This window comes from Motacilla alba, chromosome Z, assembly GCF_015832195.1.
Source record: "Motacilla alba alba isolate MOTALB_02 chromosome Z, Motacilla_alba_V1.0_pri, whole genome shotgun sequence".
Lineage (NCBI taxonomy): Eukaryota > Metazoa > Chordata > Aves > Passeriformes > Motacillidae > Motacilla > Motacilla alba.
In genome coordinates this window covers 22,780,858-22,802,242 of record NC_052046.1, presented here as the reverse complement: position 1 = coordinate 22,802,242, position 21,385 = coordinate 22,780,858, and the positions used below count along the sequence as shown (strand labels likewise).

The 21,385-nt window shown below is 35.6% G+C and overlaps 1 protein-coding gene across 3 annotated transcripts in view; it reads right to left on the bottom strand.

The window, feature by feature from the left end:
* The window catches only part of ARSB (arylsulfatase B), a 98,539-nt gene that overhangs the window by 35,205 nt on the left and 41,949 nt on the right, over positions 1–21,385 (bottom strand). The window contains exons 7-8 of one of the 3 annotated variants that reach the window (XM_038124155.1): positions 5,744–5,872; positions 108–5,188 (exon numbers count right to left, since the gene is read on the bottom strand). The exons of the other annotated variants lie outside the window; for them this stretch is intronic. Of the exons in view, the coding sequence (XP_037980083.1) occupies positions 4,923–5,188; positions 5,744–5,872 (395 nt within the window). The 3' untranslated portion in view covers positions 108–4,922. Of the gene's footprint in view, positions 1–107; positions 5,189–5,743; positions 5,873–21,385 lie in introns of those variants that run through there. 3 annotated transcript variants of the gene reach the window in all.

Here is a 21,385-nt window from a genome sequence, read left to right as displayed (position 1 = left end):
TAAACTTGGTTACTTTTCTGAAGCTTAAATAATTTCTAAAGCATAAAGATTAAGACTTTTGAATTCATAATGCTCAGATGTTTGCTAGATTAAGAATGAATCTTAAATTGGAAAGGGATGAAATGAAGTTTTATTTAGCATTCAAAATACTGCATTTTTGAATGTTACTCAAGTAACCACAAAACATATGAAGAATTCTCTATTTTCCAATTCGAAACAATTTAACAGTATACAACTCTTTGCAGATGCCCATCTAAATGTGTCAGCCAGATGTTTTTTTTCCCTAACACAGTTCAATTCAAATGTTTTGAAGGACCACCCATGAAAAATAATTAGACAACTAAAAAAAAATAAAAATTAGGTCTACTGTAGCTGAGAAAACAATGAATCTTTGCATTTTAAAACATAACAAGAGGAAACAGAGGGTGAATTGAATACCTATGTGAGACAATGATATGTCACAGTCACTTCCTAGTAAATGAAATATATAAATTAGAATATCAGCAAGACATTAAAATGCAGATTGCAGGATATAGAGAAAAGAGAACACATAAAAGCTCTTCTTACCTCTGAAATTAAAATTAGAAATTTTTAAATCTTTTCTAACTTCAGCCAGAAGCTGACATTGATGGGAGTCAAGGACATTAATTATTGAGCTTTTACAACTTGGGTGATTTTTTTTTCTTTTCCACAAAACTAGCTATCAGCATAAAAAACCTATCTATCAGTTAAAAATATCATTAACAGAAGTTTCCTCTTCTGTGGGTAAGACAACATCTTTCTTCATGTAATACAAGTGCTGAATGCTGAAGGACACACAGGAATGTCAGCCAGAAATTTCCCCCACCCCCAAGTCCAGTCCCTTGTTATTGCAACAACCACATCTTGTAACACCTACTGTAAACGAAAATGTTATATGTGATATTGACTGAGAACAGTTAGCTTTCTAATCTTACATGTCTGCATTTGTACATAGGACACTAAATAAATATGCACTACGAAAAAAAGAGTGAGGATAACTTAAATACTTTGGATCTACTTGCCTTACTTACTGGGGAATGGCTGTCAACATCTCTATTTGCATTTGGTTGCACAAAAAAACTGTACCAAAACATTCTGGATGAATAAAAACTAATGGATCTTTTGCTCTTTGGATGATTTATCTCAAAAAGACATTTGAAAGACAACATGTATCATTATGACACATACAAAAATAGTAAATCTAAAGGTCACAAAAGGTAACTTAACATTTTACTCTTTCAGAATCCCATACTTGAAACCACGTTACTAACTGTGTGCTACAATTAAAACATGGAACTTAAGAGTTGCACTAAACAGGTAAGATATAAACTAACATAAATCATTGTATCAGTAAAAAATAAACTAACTGCAACAGTTAGAAAAGGGAAATGCAATAAAGGTTTTTTTGGAGCTACTGGAGGAAGATACAAGCTTGTCAACGTGATGCAATAGCTTATAAAAAGGTTTTGGTGCTTACATTTTCCCTCCCTTGCTGTGGTCAGCAAATAACAGAGCCTAAGCCTCAGTTATCATAAAGAATTTTCAAAAGCTCAAAAGTGAAATGCTGCCATACTCTGAAGCCAAGATTGACACGGTCCGATTGGATCTCTCTAATTTACAGGACAACATGGTCTGTAAATTACTTTATGAGCTCATCAGGAAAGGAAAGAAACACACACATCAAACATTGTTCTTCAGACAAACGAGACTAACATGGGAATTCATTAATTCCTTAATTCATGAGGTTTTTAACTCACAGTTGTCAAAGTCATAACTTACAAGATATAAGCAAAATACTCCCAGAGCTGCTGATGAGAGTGCTCATCCTTTCTCCTCTGACACAGTGCAGGCCTCCCATGTATCCCATCAGGAAGCATGAAAACCTCAGCAGATTGGCTGATGCCGGATATGCTTCAAAGGTGTTTTTGGGCAAGCTGACAGGTTTACGACTTCCAGCTTTGGAGTTTACATGATTCCTGTAAGTTAGTGGATTCTGAAGGAACTGACAATCAACAGGAAGGATTATGTCTGTAGCAGTCAAGTAATGCCTTTGTAATGACCTGAGCCCCTCCTGTAGGCTTCCTACATGTTGCTCTCTATTGTATCTCACAGTGCTGGTCCCAACAACATCAGGTCTTTTTATGAGCTGTGTGTTGGCTAAAACCTGAGCAGGAACCGCATGAAGAGCCACATGACAGAAAGAAAAGCCTAAATATGTTTCATGAAAAGGAAGGAGATATGACCAGGTACCAGTTTGGAGACTGCTTCTACAGAACATATAATGTTTTTAATTTAATTTAAAATTTAATTTATTATTTTAAATATATTAGTTGATATGAAAGTTGCTAACCATAGTATAATAGGAGCTTCTGTCACAGTAAGTAAGTTTTACCAATGAAAATATAAATTACCTGGAGGCAGGTAGGAATCAGATGATTCTCCTAGTGTCTAGATAAGCTGTGGAAATGCATGTCTGTGTGAAAACCAACCGCTTAGAAAGTATTTGTAAGGCTGGACACTATGCCCAAGGGCTCCAGTGGAAAGGCTGGTGCAACCTAATGGAAGAGAAACTAATCTTTGAGGCACTGGGTGATTGTTTAGAAGGTGAGGAACAATCTGAAGAGCTTTCCCAGTTATATCTTGCTTGCATCATTTGCTTTCAGCCACTGATGGATGAATGGAGAAGGAAACTGAACCTTGGTCTGAAACAGGATTCTATAGGAATATATCCAGTTAAACCACAGAGAAAATATACTGTATATTATATGAGAATTACTTTTTCTGAATCTACATTTCTTTTTTCCTTGTCTTCAAGGCTGAAGATCGTGAACAAAAAGAATAGGAAAAAATACTGATATAAAGGAGCAGAAGTGACAAAGGAGTGAGAGAAACATAAAGCTCTTCGGGAGAAAGATAAAAAGCTGAACAGATTTCTGGAGAGTTTTAGCTTCGCTTCCACTCACAGAAAAAACATCAAAGGTAGAAAAGACAAGCGTTCAAGATGAGATTTAAGACAGTGTAGTGGTGAATCAGCTGTATTAGAAAGCATATGCATTTTCAGTTTTCTTGTTTCATCTTTTTTTCAAACTTTATCTTTTTTCTTTTTTTTTAAATGCACAGATTTTGTCAAGCCTTTCTCTTCATTAGCCTGTTTGCTAACAATTAGCATAAGTCTCCCAAGAGAAAACTGGGAAGTTTTGCAAGATTTTAGTGCAATTTATATGAGTTGGTCCTAGAGCCAGGAAAAAGGCAATTAGATTCCTGCTTTCTGGAGATGATGACAGATTGAGCTCTGCATCCTGAGAACTTAGCCAAGGACACTGAAAACAGTACCAGAACTCAGGGTCTGAGAAATTAATAGAGAGCTGGCAGGTTATCTTGCATCAATTTGATGACTAACTGAGAAATGTTGCTTGGCTTGGTTTTTTCATGGCTCAGAGCCCACTTCAGGATGGAAACAGACTCCACTGTGGTAATAAAGACAGGGTACTTACCAGGCAGATAATAAAAGTAAGTTTTTGTTCATCATAGAATTGTTGAGCAATTATTTCAGAAAGGGGCCTTAGGAGGTCACTGGTTGCTTCTCACCACCTCTACCAAACTAGATCAACTTCAAATTTGATACAGCTTCAGGGATAGAATTGTTCAGAATCTTCTCCAACCAAAGACTGAAGATCACCAGGATTAGGGTTGCCACATTTCCCATATTTAATTAAACTCAGGGTGTGACTTTTTTTCCTTTCCTTATATTGCACTGCAACTCCACATGTTCCCTGTGTGCTTTTCATATCTGTGCACCTCTGAGAAGAGTCCTGCTTCCTCTTCTCTATGCTCTCACATTAGGTAGCTAAAGATAGCAACTTCCCTTTTTCTTACCACCATAAACTAACCCATTTCTTTATCCCTCCCCATGATCGCATGATCATATTCATAGCTCTCCACTGAACTAACGCCAACTGGTCAATACTTTTCCTGTATAGGGAAGCTCAAAATGTGATGCTATGCTCTAGCACTGATAGAAGAGAATTAAGATGTCCCCTAGCTCCTGGCTACATTCTCACTTATATGGAACAACAGGTTGGTTTTCTTCACCCAGAGTGAAAATGGCAACTCTTGTCCTAATTATTGTCCAGAAGGATGCCTAGATGTTTTTCCCATGAAAATGCTTTCCATCTGGTCATGGCCAAGCATGTACTCTTGAATGCAGCTGTTCCACCCCAACTGCAGTTGGGGGTGGAGGACTCTGCAATTGTTGAAATTCATGAAATCTTTGTTCACCCATTTTTTCAGCCTGTCAAGATCCTTCTACCTGACAGTCCTGCGCTCCAGTTGATCATCACTCTCTATTTTGTTTTGATACATTAAGAGTGAACAATGGAGATTTTGTTGTGTTTATGAGGTTTTCTTTTTTTACTCTTCCCTTTTCTGGATGGAAGTACACACTGAAGGCAAAAAAAATTATGCCAATACAGATTTATAATAGCTTTCAGTAGAATTTATCTTCTGGACAAACATGAAACCAGAATTCAGTATACTCCACAAGACTGATTAATTTTGGATGTCCCTGCCGCCATAATTCCTTACAAGGAATTCAATTACTTCCAATTTCTTTCAAGGAAGGAGGCAATGTTTATGTTCTGCACTAGGAGTATATTCCAGAAAAGATTATTAAAAAAAAAATTACTAACATTTTACATATAATGGTTGGGAATGAGAGAGTGGGAAAAGACTGAAATAAGATTCCCAACAGATCAAGAATAAGAAATACAGAATTATTCAAAGAATAAGCTCACAGTTAGCAACAGCTCATTAAAGAAAGTACAAAATATGTCACTAGGACTCTGAGTCCATAAACCAGACTCTGCTACAGAGGTTTTCTGCAGGGTACAAAGCTGTGTGCACTATGCCCAAGGACCCCAAACCCCAGTTGCTGCTGGATCACAGGCGGGATCCTCATCAGGATAGAACACAGGCACTGAACGTTTGTGATAATACTGAAGCCGTGAGAGTAGTTTTTCCACTACATGAGGGTATTTTTCAGACACATCATTTTTCTCTTCAGGGTCATGAACAATATCAAACAGCCAAAGTCTCTTTGTTGATGGATCAGACGACTGAATCTGTGACTCATTGTACAAAGACGGTGGAGGGAACCAATGACTGCAGCCTACAGGAACAGGAACAGACCAAAGGTCAATTCTGAGATACAGAGCAGCAGTGTGGAGACACAGTTTTGCCATAACTGATGAATTCACTACGTCTCTTGACAAGACCCTGCATAGTGACAGTTGATGCAGACCTTAACTCTAGCCCTGCACCACAGTCTCTCTAGTGCAGGGCTACCTAAACAGGAGTTTCATTTATGCAAAAAAACCACTGCACCACTGAGATCCAAAATTCCATGTAACTTTATTTCATATCAATTAATTAATTCAATGTCTTCTTGGATTCTATGATCCTTATGGATCCCTTCCAACTTGAGATATTCTATAACAGTTTTTTCCCTACAGTTTAAGTAAGTTGCAGACAAAATATTTCGAAAATGAAAAAAATACATAGTTTGGTTTTTAGACGTGCTCATTCTAGATCTTTGCATGTGGTCAAAAACCTAAGAAGTTAGCAGAATTACTAAAAATAATTAAAACATATGAAACTAAATTAAACTGTGTTTGTGGTGGGTGGGAGATAGGGTACACTTTACAAAAAGTAGTTATTTTGTTACCTGGATATCCAGTTAGTAACTTCCATTTTCCATGTCTTATTGCTGCATGTATGGATATATTGAAAAGTGTATCATCCCATTGAGAAGAATTGCTCTGTGGTAAAGATGTCCTCTTATCAATGCCAAGACCTTAATCAAACAATAAACTAAGTTAGGTACATTGCATATTCATGACGTAATTTTTAGAACTCTATTGAAAAACTTATTTCAATAATGATTTATTATTATTTATTAATTTATATAATAAATTTAAGTAATTAAAATATTATTATTAAATATTAATTTATTAAACTAATAATATTTTAATTACATTTATAATATATATTATATTATATATAAAATATATATTATTATCTAGTATATATTATTATATAATATATATAATATATATTTATTATAATTTATTAAACTCATAATATTAATATAATTACATTTATATAATTAATTTAATTAATTAGAATATTATTATTAAAGAATAAAAAATAATAATTTATTAAACTCATTTATTTTTCCCTACTGGATAAAGAATTTGTGTTGTGTGTATATATATATATATATATATATATATATATATATATATATATATATATATATACACAACATATATATATATATATTTATATTTATATTTATATTTATATTTATATTTATATTTATATTTATATTTATATTTATATTTATATTTATATTTATATGCAAAGATCTGTGCTATGATGCAATGGATGTATTTAACTCTGAACTTGAACTGTATTTTAAAAACTTACCAGTGGAATGGTAGGTAAAATGTCACAGCTGAGTCCAGATAAGTGGACTCATTTTGTACACAGAGTGTACAAAATGTGTATCTCATATACCTGTATTAAGAACACTCAAAATTGGAATTGCTACATTTGGTCATACAAGTGTCTGTATCTTTTTCCAGGTAGGAATATAGGATTGAAAGATCTCCTGAAGTCAGTGCTACTACTGTTAATTCTCTTAGGTCACTACAGGGAACAAGTCCCAGGTTCTGACCACAACAGAGAGCTGTCCCTCTGGGCTGAGCTGGCTGTGTTCACAAAAATCCACATCTGGTCAGCAAGCCTCTTCTTTGGCATATCTTCATACTGTCTTTGGAGGAGCTGTGTATGATGTGGCCCCATATTCAGATACTATTGAAAACTGATATGTCAACTATGCACACATTCCCTCTCAAAAGGAAACCTGAAGCTCCTTATAGGAGGGAGCTCAGGAAAAATAATTAAAATGCACTGACCAGGGATGATTAGGAGAGGACTTTGTTATTGAAACCAACAGGGTTTGAAACCAACAGCAAGTCAGATGGACAGCCCACGAGCATCTAAACCAACTTCCGTATCAGCCTTCATAAATAAAATAGGCATTCAAGACATAACATCTAGAAGTTTTATATTAACTGTATCAGCTGGTAACAGTTTACCAATGACTACCAGAAGGTAATTTTATTCAGACTAGAAGACACATAAGAAGATGGAGAGAAACCAATGTTGATTTTCTAGCTTCTTTCCGAAAGAGATGGTTTTCAATCAGTTTAGGGAATCTCAAGGACTCAGCTGACAGATTTTTGGATGAGAATCCATGAGATGTGCAATGATCATATAAGAGCCAATTGGAAGCAGAACTAGGTATTTCTAAAAAGAGTAAATTCTGCAGAACACATTGGGGCACATACATATCTACCAGAAAGAAGAACAGAAATTTGGGAAAGGAAATGCTAGACACAATTTTTCCATTTTTTATGAAGGACTTGCAGAGTTTCTGTTTTCTTGCTGGACTCTACACTTTGAGTTTATTTTCTTTAATAAACAGATTTGTGCATACCCAAGTTCCCCATCTACATCAGACTTCTATAATGTTCCCAGATTATAAGGATACAGGATAAGGAATAAGGATATAATAGGGGCTACTTTTTGGAGTATGCATACACAGACTGGGGAGGACTCAGCTCATTCTTAGATCAAGAAGCACTGAAGCTGATCTAAAAAAGAAAATTAACCTCAAACCCCCATGAAAACAAGGAAAACCTCACAAGTAACCCCAGCAGAATATCTTCTGGAAGATAAACTCTCACACACCCATGTGATGTCCACAGAAAATATGCAACAGTTTAAAGATTAATTCTGCCTACTTTTCAAAATCATGGTGTTATGTGTTATTCTGTCATTTGCTTTGCTACTCCTCCTTGACTACTCCTCTTTGCCATCTACTTTCTTAAGCATAATGAAAGACATTCGGCAAGTCAAAAAAGAGAATAATTTTTTAAACCTTATGTCTCAAAACTACAATTTTGAGGCTTGGTCTAAAGATAAAATTATGTGAACCTGCATTTCTGATTTTAAAGTTTAGCATGAAGAATGATGAGCTTGCACACAGTATATGTGGAACTACAACATTACTCAAGATAAACTATTTAAAACACTTCAAATAAATGGTATGAAAGGTTGTATTTTTAGATATACTTTGCAAAATGCCATATATGAGACTCAAAATAAGATTCAAGGAGATAAAATAATTTTTAAACACTCTAATATGGTCCAGGTAACAAAACTATACTCCTAAATGAAAAAATGCTTTTACCAGAGCATGAAGTTGAAGTTATTTGGTGAAATACTATCTTTCAGCAAAATTTCTTAAAGAGAAATGGATAAATTCCCTCATGTTGAGCTGTTATAAACAGAACTCTGTCAGTCATGTTAATTTACCCACTGCAAGCACTTGTTATGTGCCAAAGAAATATATTGTCTATTATTCAGGGAAGTGCATTGCTTTCCATGCAGTACAAGTCAACTTTCATCAGAGTACTGGTCATGGAACACAGACTGATGCTTGTTCAAATGCTCTATACAAGGATACTTACAGGACTGTCAGTTTATTACATTACATAAGTACCAGATACAGAAGTATACAATAAATAAAAGTTTTGCTTGATATGAATTCTTTTCTCCCCATCCTATGACTTGCAGCTTAAACTCAGATATTCCTCCTGCTGCATTTACCCATCTTCCTCCTTCTCTTCTTTTACAGAGATGGCTTTCCTGATTTCACAGACTGAAAATGTCATGTTGGTATTGTTTCCTTTTCAAGATAAAATGTTCACTCCCATAGCATCTAAGCAGGTTTTCTGCTGCATTTGTTCTATATTGTGAGGCAGTTTTTATTATTTTTTTTCCATTATGGTTGACAGTAACAACAGCTCTGTGGAGTAATTCAGCAGTCAAAGGACAGATGCCTTTTATAAAGCTCTGTAATCAAGCCAGCCTTCATAGGTCTGCATACTCTCCTTATAGATTTATATATTAAAAAATGTGATGCCTTTGCTTGTGTAGGGGCTGAACATTTTACTTTTTTTTACCGTTGGATCAGTGTATCAGTGGCTAATGAAATAAGCCTTGGTTTTTACCTTGAAAGAAAGTCCCACAGCCCTTCCCATTAATTTTGTTATTGTCAAACAGAAGCCACTGTTTCCTGAAGCTCAACTTTGGGGCCTCACCAGCAGCTATATTTCATTTTTAAGTAGTCTCTTGGGAAATGATAAAACTTGTATTAGTTAAGAAAGCAGTGACCTTTCATTCAGATATTTATTTTCAAATATTTAATGCTAAAATGAATTTTTCTAATGATTTTAGAGTTTTGGTTGGAGTTATAGGTCACCAATTACTATTCAAATAGCTTTTATATCTCTATAGTATAAACTAGGTCTCTCAGAAGACATTGCCCTTGGCAGATGATTTTGGAGTTTATAGCATAATTCCAGAAATCCTTTGTATTGACAGTCTTAAAAATGGTTTCAGGATCAAATTTTAAAGGAATTGAGGTGGCCAGCTCTCACTACCCACAAAAAGAAATACTTTAGAAGTCTGGCCCTTTGCCCCTTACAGAAACTTCAGCTTACTTCTTTTACTTTTGTTATCATACATTGTTTCTATACACATACATATTTCAAATTAGGATGAAAAATCCTATGTAATTTTGAATAGCTAATCTGCACCTTCAAGAAACTTGATTTTTTCGAACGCCAATGTCATTAACTCTGAAAAATCTACACAAGATGCTCACAAAGCATCAGTCAAAATGCGGGCTACATTTGCAAAAATAATTGCCATTTTGGTAACTTGAGTACTCCATAGCATACTCTTCAGGCAGAATGTTGGAAAATTTACTACTGTAAAGTACATAAGTAATATCCTGACTGTCGACCAGAGACAGTCAGGACTTTTTAGGAAAAGTGAACAATCTTTCAGTGCACTAAGTCTTGCTAGAACACAAATTTAAGTACAACAAAAGGGAAAGTAATGAACATGGCAGGGAAAAGCGAACACTACACATACACAATGACATGTGCTCTGAACTAGCTACTGCTATTTAGGGAAGTGTTTGCAAATTTTTAATGAACAAGTATGGTCCAGAAGCTGTCCAGAAAAGTAGTCCCCATACTGAAACTGGCAACAAACAGGACACTATGCCACCACTGAGATCCTTCTTGTGCCTCACATGGTGTACTGTGCCGTTTTGGTTCCCATGTTATGAAACAGACACAGAAAAGCCACGCAAGATACAAAGACCTGAGACAAGGAAGACTAAAGCTATGGAACAACTTCCATGGGAAGAATGACTAAGTAAATAGCAGTCTTTATCCTCAAAAATGGACAACTGATGAGAGAAAGGACAGAGGTCTAAGAAATTGTGTGGCCAGGGGAACCTTAGTAAGGAATAACAAGTCTTTCCCAATAAGGGCATTGAATAAATTAAGATGTCATGTATTGAAAATAAGTGATAGTATGTATTTCCTAATTACAAACCAAACTCAGGTGTCGAATTCCTTTACATGGAATGCTGTGGGTGCTAGAAGTTTATTCCCGTTGAGTAATAAAAGGAATCGCAAAGTGGAAGAAAAATCCCTCAAGAATTACTACATCCAAAATCACAGCCTAAAGATTAAGAGCAGGCTGTGGGGGCCACACAAGAGAAGTGTATTTACGTGCTTGCCCTCATGTACTCTTGCTGTATGCACTGAATGGAAAGGGTCAAAATTTCCACAAAAATGAAGGAGAGAATCATAGCACCATAGCATATCTCAAGTAGGAAAGGACTCATGTGGATCATGGACTCCAACTCTCTTCTCCTCCAGGGACTACCCCAAACTAAACCATATGACCAAGACAGTTGTGCAGATGCTCCATGAGCTCTGACAGGTGGAGCTGTGACACTCCCTGGGGAGCCTGTTTCAGTAAAGAACCTTTCTGTAATGCCCAGTGTGAGCTTCTCCTGATGCAGTTTCATTCCATCTGCGCATGCCCTGTCAGCAGTCACAGAAAGAGGGGATCAGCACCAGCCCCTCTGCTTTCCCCCTTGAGGAAGCTGTAGGCTGCCCGGAGGTCACCCCTCAGCCTTCTCCAAGCTGAGCAAACCAAGTGACCTCAGCCACTCCCCCCAAGCCTTGCACTTGAAGTCTTCCACCACCTTGGTTGCCCTCCTCCCTATGTATATATGATTCAGATTCAGGTTTAACTATGATTTCACAAATCTATGAACACCATAAGTAATTTTTAGCACATCCACTAGTTTACTTGGAGAGCTATTCTTTAAAGGAGGTGTAGAATAAAGCAATGGTAATATTAATTTGTACTAGCAATGACTTCCAATGCACAGATCAGTGTGTGCAGACAGGTCAGTTATTTCCTTAGGGCTGTTTTTTCACTTACACCAGAACATAAATCAAGAGGACAGTAATTGAAATAATGGATTTGCATTGAAATCAGAATCTGACACCTACATTATTTCCTGCTTTATGTATACAATTTTAAACTTTAGAAAAGCCCCTACAATTTACAGAAATGTCACAAGATGATGGGTTTTGCCATACTGAGTGTGTCCCAAGATGTGGTTACTAACAGATGCAACATAAAAGATTAACCAAAACTTCTTACTTGGCCCAGCAATCTGTTCTTTCACTTCACTTCCTAAGCACAGAAAAGATCATAAAAAATGCTGCAATGTGCTTAGCCCTGTTTTATTCCTTCACACCTTTCACAAAAGCTCTCTGACTTCATTCAGTATCCCATATGTACTCCTGATTTAAACCATCATTTATGTTAGGAGAGTAGCTCTTCCAGAAAAAAAAAACAAAAAAAAACAACTGTCTTCCTACATATTTTTGCATATACTTACAGCAGCTTTCTGCTTAATTCATTAGTTCATCTATCCAACTGGGCAATGATTTCTGGAAGTGGAAAATAGGAAGCAAATTTTTTTCACATTTCTACCCTACTGATCAGTGTACACTTGAGAATCAATCTTGGCTCATACAATTCTAGTTACCTACCAGAAACTTATCTAAAATTAAAAACTACTAATTTATCTGACTACCATGAAAGCCACAAAAATGCCTGAAAATCCATTTATTTTCTGTACAACTCAAAACCTTTTAAATTCTTCTTCTACTGCTGCAAACCAAAACAACTTCATGATCCTTTCATGCCTGCAATGCTACATGGTAATAGAAGAAAAGAAGGGTTGATCCAGTTTTACTGCATTTTACAGCTTTAGATGCCTATCAGAAGCTCTGTCTTCTTGTGTGGAGACTATAAATCCACTTTGTTTATCTGTTTAAGTCTTATGATGTTTTCAACAGTTTTACTGATGATCTCTAAAATATTTAATATTCAATCAAGAGCAAATAATAGAAAAAAGTTTTCCTAATGCAACCAAAATAAAAAATAGCACAGACAACAGCAAAAAGTCACTGCAACACTTGGTAGGAAGGCCGGAAAATTCAGATCTGTAAGCTTCTTTGCAAATATTTCCTATGATTCACTTCAATCCTTTGCTTTTTACTTTACAAAGCAAATAGTCCAAGTACCACGTTACTGTTATTTGTAAAAACGGACAAGGATAGTCCACACCCACATTGTGCAAATTTGCAAGTTAAAGAAAATAAAAGGTACAATCTGACCTGCTTTTTAAAGAAAGGCTTGCTCTTTAAGTTAATCTAAAAGACAAATTTTTGGAAACATTTTATTAAATATAATTTGTTTCATAAGAGTATACTCATTTAAACATTGGTATTTAATTTTTAACTGTCAGAAGGAAGAAGATAAACTAAATAAAGTGTAAATCTTCAGCCGATTTAAAAGAAGGACTATACATATTCTATATCAATATTCATGGTATTCTGCAGATCTAATAAACATAGATCAATTACTCTTTTCATTCCTCTAATTCTCCTTCTTTCATCCACTGAGACCAGCCCAAGCAATTGGTAGAAACTTAAAAGTATGGCATCATAAATAGAAAGTACATCCAAAAATAAAATATACTCCCTTCAGTGTATGATTAAGATGATGAAAATGATGGACGTTGAGAACAAGTTTTCTTGGCTGGTAAGAGATCAAAGGGTACACAGTTCTCTTTAACATGCCACTTAGCAATGTCCTGACCACAAAAACTAAAGTGCCCAAAATGCTTGAAGAATGCTGTATTTCTGTACACTGTGGTCTACAATACAGGCACATGGGGAGGCAATGCTGGGTACTAAGGAACAATTTCAGAGAAAGACAAAGGAATGTTAATTTATTATTTATTTGTGAGCCAGAGCCCTGACCAAGGAGTAATCTGAACAGTTAAGTGAATACCAGAGTGGCCATGCCCACAATTTTCTGATATCCTACACAGTAACAAAAACATTCTTTTATAAGCAGCTGCATATAATCAGCATAATTTAAGGAAAACAAAAGCAAATGAAGCTTCTAGTGTTATTTCTTCATCTGCAAAACAAGGATGTTAGAAGTTATCTACCTTTCTCAGTATATTTCCTAAAGGAAACATGAAAAATATCAGCGTTCCCTGTAGTTATACTTCTATTTCTGATAATATAATGTAACAGCAGTATGACAAGAAAAAATATAATCAGAAAAAGCTCCAAGCTTAACTGCAACCTGCTTGACAGAAAAGACTGAAAAGTCTGTATTAAGAAAAGCCACCAAACCCAGGGTCAATAAAGATTTTAGGTGGTGCACACTCTTTGCAGTCCAAATATAAAACACATCTGAACAAATAGTTAACAGCTGCTACTGCTTTGCAGGTGTAAAGCACATTAAAGAGCATGAATGCTCTTTAATTCCTAAGTAGGAATATCACCAGCATTTCCTGTCACACAAGTGTATGGACATATTACATTGGATGTCTCAATAGTGTGAAACCTTGCAGTTTGTAGTGTATATTGCACAAAGAGATTCCCTAGATATTTTTTTATTAACTAAAATTCTTCTCTGTAGCTCTCAAGACGTGTATTTCAGTATAAATTTTGTCTGGCTATGCAATATCCCCTAGAACATTTTTGGTTACTCCACTCCAGTACTTAAATAATAGATAACAGGATCCCCTAGAGCAGAAGTTTACTTCTCATACCACATGAACATGTAGGTCAAGAAACTAAGCAACAATAGGAAAAGAGAGAAAGATCCTCACATGGATAGAAAAGCACCTAAAAAGCCAGGAAACAAAATCAGTTTTGATTTCACACTGGAGGGACCACCAGTGGATTACTAAAGGAATTTGTGCTGGGACCTGTACCATTGAACATATTCCAAGTGACCTGGAAAAGCAAATGAACAGTGAGACGACAGAGTCTATGAATGATGACAAGTTATCTGAAGCTGGCTGTGAAGGATGACTGAAGGCCTGTATGAGGCTGGGTAGTAGGCATTAATATAGACAGTGATATTTAACATAAGCGCAGGTAAAATGATGCATGTGTAAAAAAATAATCTGAAATTCATATAAACATATAAAATGATGGCCTTTGTGACTCTCATAACCAAGAGTGAAACCCTGGAATCACAACAGATTGAGCTAACACTTTTTCAGAATTATGTCAGCATTGTAAAAAAAGAGAACTCAGTGAAAAGAATTATTAGAAAAGGACTTGTTAAAAAAGCAAAAAGCCCCGTGCAACTGGAAAACTGTAGTTTTGGTCTTTCCATCTCAAAAACAAGACTGAGAAAGTTCAGAAACCAGTTGCAAGGTTAGGTGGTATGCAATCCCTTGCGAATAAAACACCTCTGCTACATGTACATTCTACGTAATTAAATTTGCATTTTCTATGGAGCTCCAAGGACCAGGTTGTTTCTGCTCCCTCCCATCCTCTGTAACATTGGCCGAATGCAATCATATAATCAAAACTTTATTGTTTTAAATGACAGGGGATGTATCATTTAAACATGCAGGCCAAATACTTTCAGTACTTTGAACTTACTACACAGTAAGTATTAAGTTACCTCATGAAGTATCCTGAGTGAAATTTCATGATCTAGGTAGTTTTTAGTATTTTTCAGGATAACTTCAGCCTCTACCTGGCCTAACTAGATATCACCTACAATGCAGAGTGGCACTAGTGCACACCGTGTAGCCACAGTGAGAAAAACTCAAACATGCTGAAACTCTGAGTGAGACGTAAATTCTTTACTTAGAAGATTCACTGTCTGCTTTGGCTAGAAATGGCCATGTTCCAATGGGAATAATACTACCTTTTCTGAACAAAAGGGAGTGTCATTTTATTTTTTGAACCACACCGGAGATGTTTCACAGAAAATCTCCACATTATTCTACCACTTCTTAAAATCTTTTAATCACATCTCAGCTATCAGAACAGCTAGGACAACTCTCTGAGCTGCCAGTCCCTTGACATCCTTAGCTCCAGGTTATAAAGGTGATAAAAGAGATTGCATTTTATCAGTTAGCACAATTGTCACCCAGACATGTCACTCAGCAATGCAACGAAGTCCTGCTTGTATTCAGAAACTCTTGGGGGGATCACTGCAAGTGCTCATGTTTTCAGACTTACCTCTGCTAACAGAGGCTGAAGGAACACACACAGAGCTACAGGTGTGACAAGAAGTACCCACCACAGGTTTCTGTCAGACACAGCCCAGAGTAAGGGACACAGCCATTACAAGACTGCACCACACAGCAGACAGCAAGAAACTATGAACTACAGAAACCAGTGCTTGCTGGGAGGCAGCTTTAGGGAATGAAGTGGCACTTAGGCATATGTTAAAAAAAATATATTGTAAATAATTTAAAATAATTCAATCTTGTGCATACTGGCTACCAACTCATTGAAGACTCTCACTCTTAACAGACAGGCTTTCAAAAGGTAGTGTCACTTGGCAATGGTAAGTCTCAAGGCAAGAAATTAGATGTTCAAATTCTGCTGAGATTATACTCGGAGACATTAAAAAAAGTTTCCTTATTTTGTAAAATTTTTTTATTAAGAGAGAACTGAACTACTCCATATATGTTGCAGAGTAGAATTCTGCTTAATATTTGAACCAAACCATGCACACTACTTCCACTAGGGCTTAAAACCAACAAGCAGTAATGAATATTAATTCCATAGTAAGGTAATGTATATGCCTCCCTCTCGTGATCTGATTAGTAGGCTACAAAAACCACAGAGGAGATCCCCAGACAGAAGTCTGGGACTGGCAAACCAAAACCCACTTACATATGAAACCCAAACAGAAGAGACTATTTTCTAGTATTTTCACTATCATCTTTAAAATCAACATACTATTTTAATAATCCAGTAAATTCCTATTGTATCCACCATCTTGTATGTATTGCCAGAAAAATGGTAATTGAATCATTCTCCTACTGCTTCCATTAAAATAAAAGCTTCTGTTCTTAGCTAAGTTATCTGATGCTATTATCAAGGTTTAAATTTTTTATTTACATGTTGCCCAGTAAACAGAAAAAAGAAAGCCCAAGCAGTTAAAAATATCACACACGATTACTTTCCTAACAATAGACAATGCAAACTCCTTATAATCATCTTGCCCCATTTTTGTGCTACAATACCAGAAGTGTAGGTAAAAAAAAAAAAACAAAACAAGAACTTTCTTAAATATTATCAAATTCCACATAAAAATTACCATCACGACAGCAGTCTTCAACCTCCTAGAAATCTCACCACATGCATACACTCAAATCCTGCATGATTGGCAAGCTTCCCGTGCCTTACTAATGCTCAACTGTGGAACAGTGGGAAGTCAGTCAGAGCTTCAAAAAAATCTACCCTGAAACAAATGGGAACCTTTCCATTAATTCCACTGGGCTCTGGTTCAGACTGGTTAAGCATTAGCAGTAACAAACAAGGAATTTACACCCTACCAACTCCCCTTAATCAAATAAATGAAGCTAAATTCCCCTTTATCCATACAGTTCAGTAGACACAAAGTGTTTTCCACAAAATGGTCATACAAAAGGCTTCCCCATTTGCATTTACAACAATCACTTCTGGCAACAACACATAAGCTTTAATCAACTCCTCAAATAAAAGTGATTCTGAAATCAAAACAAAAGTTCCAATACATGATTTACCAATTCTCAAAAGAAAGAGTTTAAAAAAATAAGAACACAATGCCATGAATTGTACCAAAAACTGAGCCTTATGGATGAACAGATGAAAATGAATTCCAGAGTCATTTTCCCTGCTCCAAAACCCACGTCACTATGCTCTGAAGTTCTAGAAAATCAAAACAGTGTTTACTTTAACATATTTCCCTGCAGCACTGAAACAGCAGAATGAAGGCATACTTCAGGTAACAGGTAACCAAACACTTGGTCTTTTATATGAACATGGAGCCACACACAGGAACACAAGGTCAAGAAATGAACTATAACTTCACTGCAGTAAAACTCAGGAAGCCACCCAGTAACTCTTCTTTGTGGTTAGCACTGCTTTCCACAACCACATCTTCTGAACTTTCCTCCAACAGCATTTTTCCAACTGTCCGATAGTTTCCTCCCTGAGGAAATTCCCAGGCCACACCAAAAGCACTAACCAACAGAGTTATTCTGTTTGTTACAAACAGTTTTGAACAGTGACCTCCCATCTTCCAGGAGGGATTTCCCCCCTGCTCTGTGGAAGTCTGTATTTTACATTTCACATCATGTAATAAATACAAATATTATTAATGACAAAACAGAAAATAAGTGATGGCATGTCCAGATGAGTTTGGGTTATTTTGATTTCCACTAACACCAAATTTGTACATAAAACTTTCAATTTATATAAGAAAGTAAGGAAAGTTAGTGGGTACACCATTTGTAATAAATTCCCAACATTCTGCTATCCTAACTTCAATGATATGCGTGTTCTGGAAGCATTCAAGAAGCAAAATATTCTGTAGGTACAGTGTGATTTTCATTTGCAAGTGATCGGGCCTACAGTTTGTCTGCCTTGCAGACAGTCTACACATACATTAAATCCCAGGTCTCCACATTACACCATTTAAAAAAAACAACAAAACCAAAACAAAAAAAAAAAAAAAAAAAAAAAAAACCACAAAACAAACAAACTAACAAAAAAATAGATTTCCTTTGGTATTTCCCAGTTGTTAAGTACCTGGATCTGAGGAAAACAGAAAAGGTTGCAGGAAAGTTCAATGAGGGAACAAAAGAACAGAGAAATAGCTTTCAGAATACACCATTTCTGGTGAAGGCCACTTCAGCAATTAAAAAATGGTACCATCTACACTGTTCATCTGCACACAGAATAAAAGTAGTATGGATCTACAGGCCGTGTCAGAAATGCCAATGGATTTTCATTTTGTTTTAATTTCTTTGCTTAATGTTTTCAATTAAGTACCATTATGCTTTACTTGAACATAAGATATTTTTTTCCCTACTAAATTTCAGGAAATAATATACTGAACATGATTGAAGTTTTTTATTATATACCCTAGACCACAGTGGCTACAATATCGAGAGCAGTGCAAGTACTACATTTTTCGTTTCCACTTATGAATATTAAATCAAGTCTCTTATATATCCTGAAAATCTGGACTGTCTCTAATGTAGTAATATAATTTATTACTAAATTCCCTAAAATCCTAAACCACTCAGATGAATCAACTTCTCACCTGCAAGATAAGACTATATTTTCAAAGAAAATTTTATCAAGAAATAAAAGAGCTAAAGGACAAAGGTTACAGTTAATATTTTTTACAGTTGGAAGATAAACTTGGACTTCATATATATTTTATTTATAAACATAAGGTTTTTTTAAAATGCCACATTTATTTGTTAACAGCATGAAAACACACGGCTGTTCTCCAAAAATTTATAACTCTCCATTTATAACTTTCTCTCCCCTATAGCTACAGAAGCAGAAAAAGTCTTCAATACTAGTAGAAAAGAATTCCCAAAGCAAAATTTTCCCTTGACCATAAACAGAATACTTTGTACTCTGTTTCACTTGGATGAACTGTAAATTTGTTGGTGCTATACTGCAAGTTTAGGTTTAGCATTTTATACAAGGGAAACTTCATGGCAAGAATTACCTTTTGCTAGACTTGATTCTGTGGAGCAGCCCGTCACTTAGTTTTTTATCAAGAAATGCACAAGACAAAGCAAACTCCAGAAGGAGTTTTAAGAATTTCTCCCTATTGTTTTGGCAAAGAGCATACTGTTAGCATGAATACAATTCATATTCCTCCAGCAACTCATTCAGCCTGTGAATTTGGCTCCCCTCCAGCAGACAGCTCAGTTAACTGAAGTATAATCACCTCTGGTTAAAAATGCTAGTCTCACTATGATCCGTTTGATACTCTGCAAATTATCGTAAGGCCTTTATTGATAACTGCTGAACTTCAGCAAATCTCAGACAATGAACTGCAGAAATGAAATTAGAGTAACTTTCACAAAAATGCAGCAACTGTTTTTAATTTTGTGGTTATAATGGATAATGTTACAAATGTATAGACTGTTCTTTCATAGGATACATGATTTGAACCCACTTCATTGTATTGTCTCTGAATTAACTCTTACTTACATGAGTAAAATCTTGGAAAGAGATGGAGAAATGGGAAGACATGGAGAAACAGGCATGAAAAATGTTATGGATATTTATCTTGACATTCAATTAAGCCAAAATTTAGAACTTTCTGAATTTAGAACTTACTGTATTTTTAGAAAATATGTGTAATTTAGACTCTTCATAAACATAGTGGAAAAGTTAAATATCAAAGCCCCAGCAGGTCATTTAGACTGTTTTAAAGGAAGTACATATAAGAGCATCTTATTTGGGAACAGACTGGTTTTGTTTAGACACTGCTTGTTCTACATTAACAAACTTTTAATCATTATATTCATTAGTGCTTCTTAAACTTTTGCCTTCTTATGAAGCACCAAAGACAAAAAAATCTGATGGAAATCAAAGCTCAAAATTACAAGGCAGCTTTGAATAGCACTGTTTAATAAAGTAACATTTTCCCTCTTCACAATAAAAAACAAACACTATCAATGTGAGAGTGGAACAAGTTCTACACAGCTATTTCAAGGCCGGCTGCAGTCAGTGGACTGCTGGTTTAGGTGATTGTCTGTACTACAGCAGACAGAAAATTCTCCTCACCAGAAAGAAAGATTTGCACATATTTTGAAAAGTCTTGAAGCCACACAGGGCACATTCTTCCATCTACACCTGTATGTACTTACCCATATAAAGTCCATTCATTTTTGCTCTTCTGCTCATTCTTCTAAAGCCAACAATTTTTACTTCATGTTTGTAGTGAATAAAATATTTATTCTACAGTGTTGTCTGAAAGATACCTCATAGACAGTAGAAAATGATTTTTCTATTTCAGTTATAGAAATAGAATTTTATATTGGCTTATCCCATTTATGAGGTGCATTTCTGAAGCTACACCAGTATTTGTAGCTCTGATGCCTTAATTAATGTGAAAGTTCATGAAAATATGTCAGAAGGAAGAAAAATCTTGGTACAGCCACTTTGAAATGCAGATGGCTCTGTGAGCTTACAAGACTTTTGCATATATGTACTTTGAACTGATTCCTCTTTTTTTGAACCATGATGTGTAGAGCAATTAGTTCACCTCAACAAGGAAACTCTGGAAATGTCAAGGGCTCTTCCAACCTACTGTGTGACAATGAATCAACAAAGAAATAAAGCCCTTAGCCACTTCACCAAGGAAAGACATTTTGTGACCTTTTGCTGCTTTATGGCAATAATGAGTTTTCTACAAAACTCTGAGTCTTTCTCTTATTTTTATAAAATAAAAACACTTGAGGAATAGCCTTGACCTTAACCTTGGGAGAACGAACAGAATACTTATCTTAAGAAGAGGATGAGCCCTGAGACACTGTAACTTCCTGACATCATTTTGACAAGGTGGAGAGCTGTGCTGCACACAAACTTAAACAGTGAAGCTCACCTATCTTAATTCACTTCGTTAAATGCTATCAAGATCTAAATCTAGTATTATTATTTCTAATGTCAGTTTTATTATAGCAACGTTTGATTCCAAAGGAAAGATTTATACTAGAATACCATATTCAGTCTCTTTCCTTTCAAAATACATATTCTACTTAATTTCAACTAGAGTAGACATTTGAAGCACTCACCTTCTCTTTTAGAACATATTATTTATTTTCAAAAATACCACACAAACAATAGAGTTAAATCCAGAATCATCAAGGGCAGCAAAAAATCCCAGTGCACATCAGCTAGGTGAATCACTTACCCAGGTTACTACATTCTTAGACAACCACAGAATAAAAAAGTGGAAATTATTCTAAATAAGAACAAACTTAATATTACAGCCT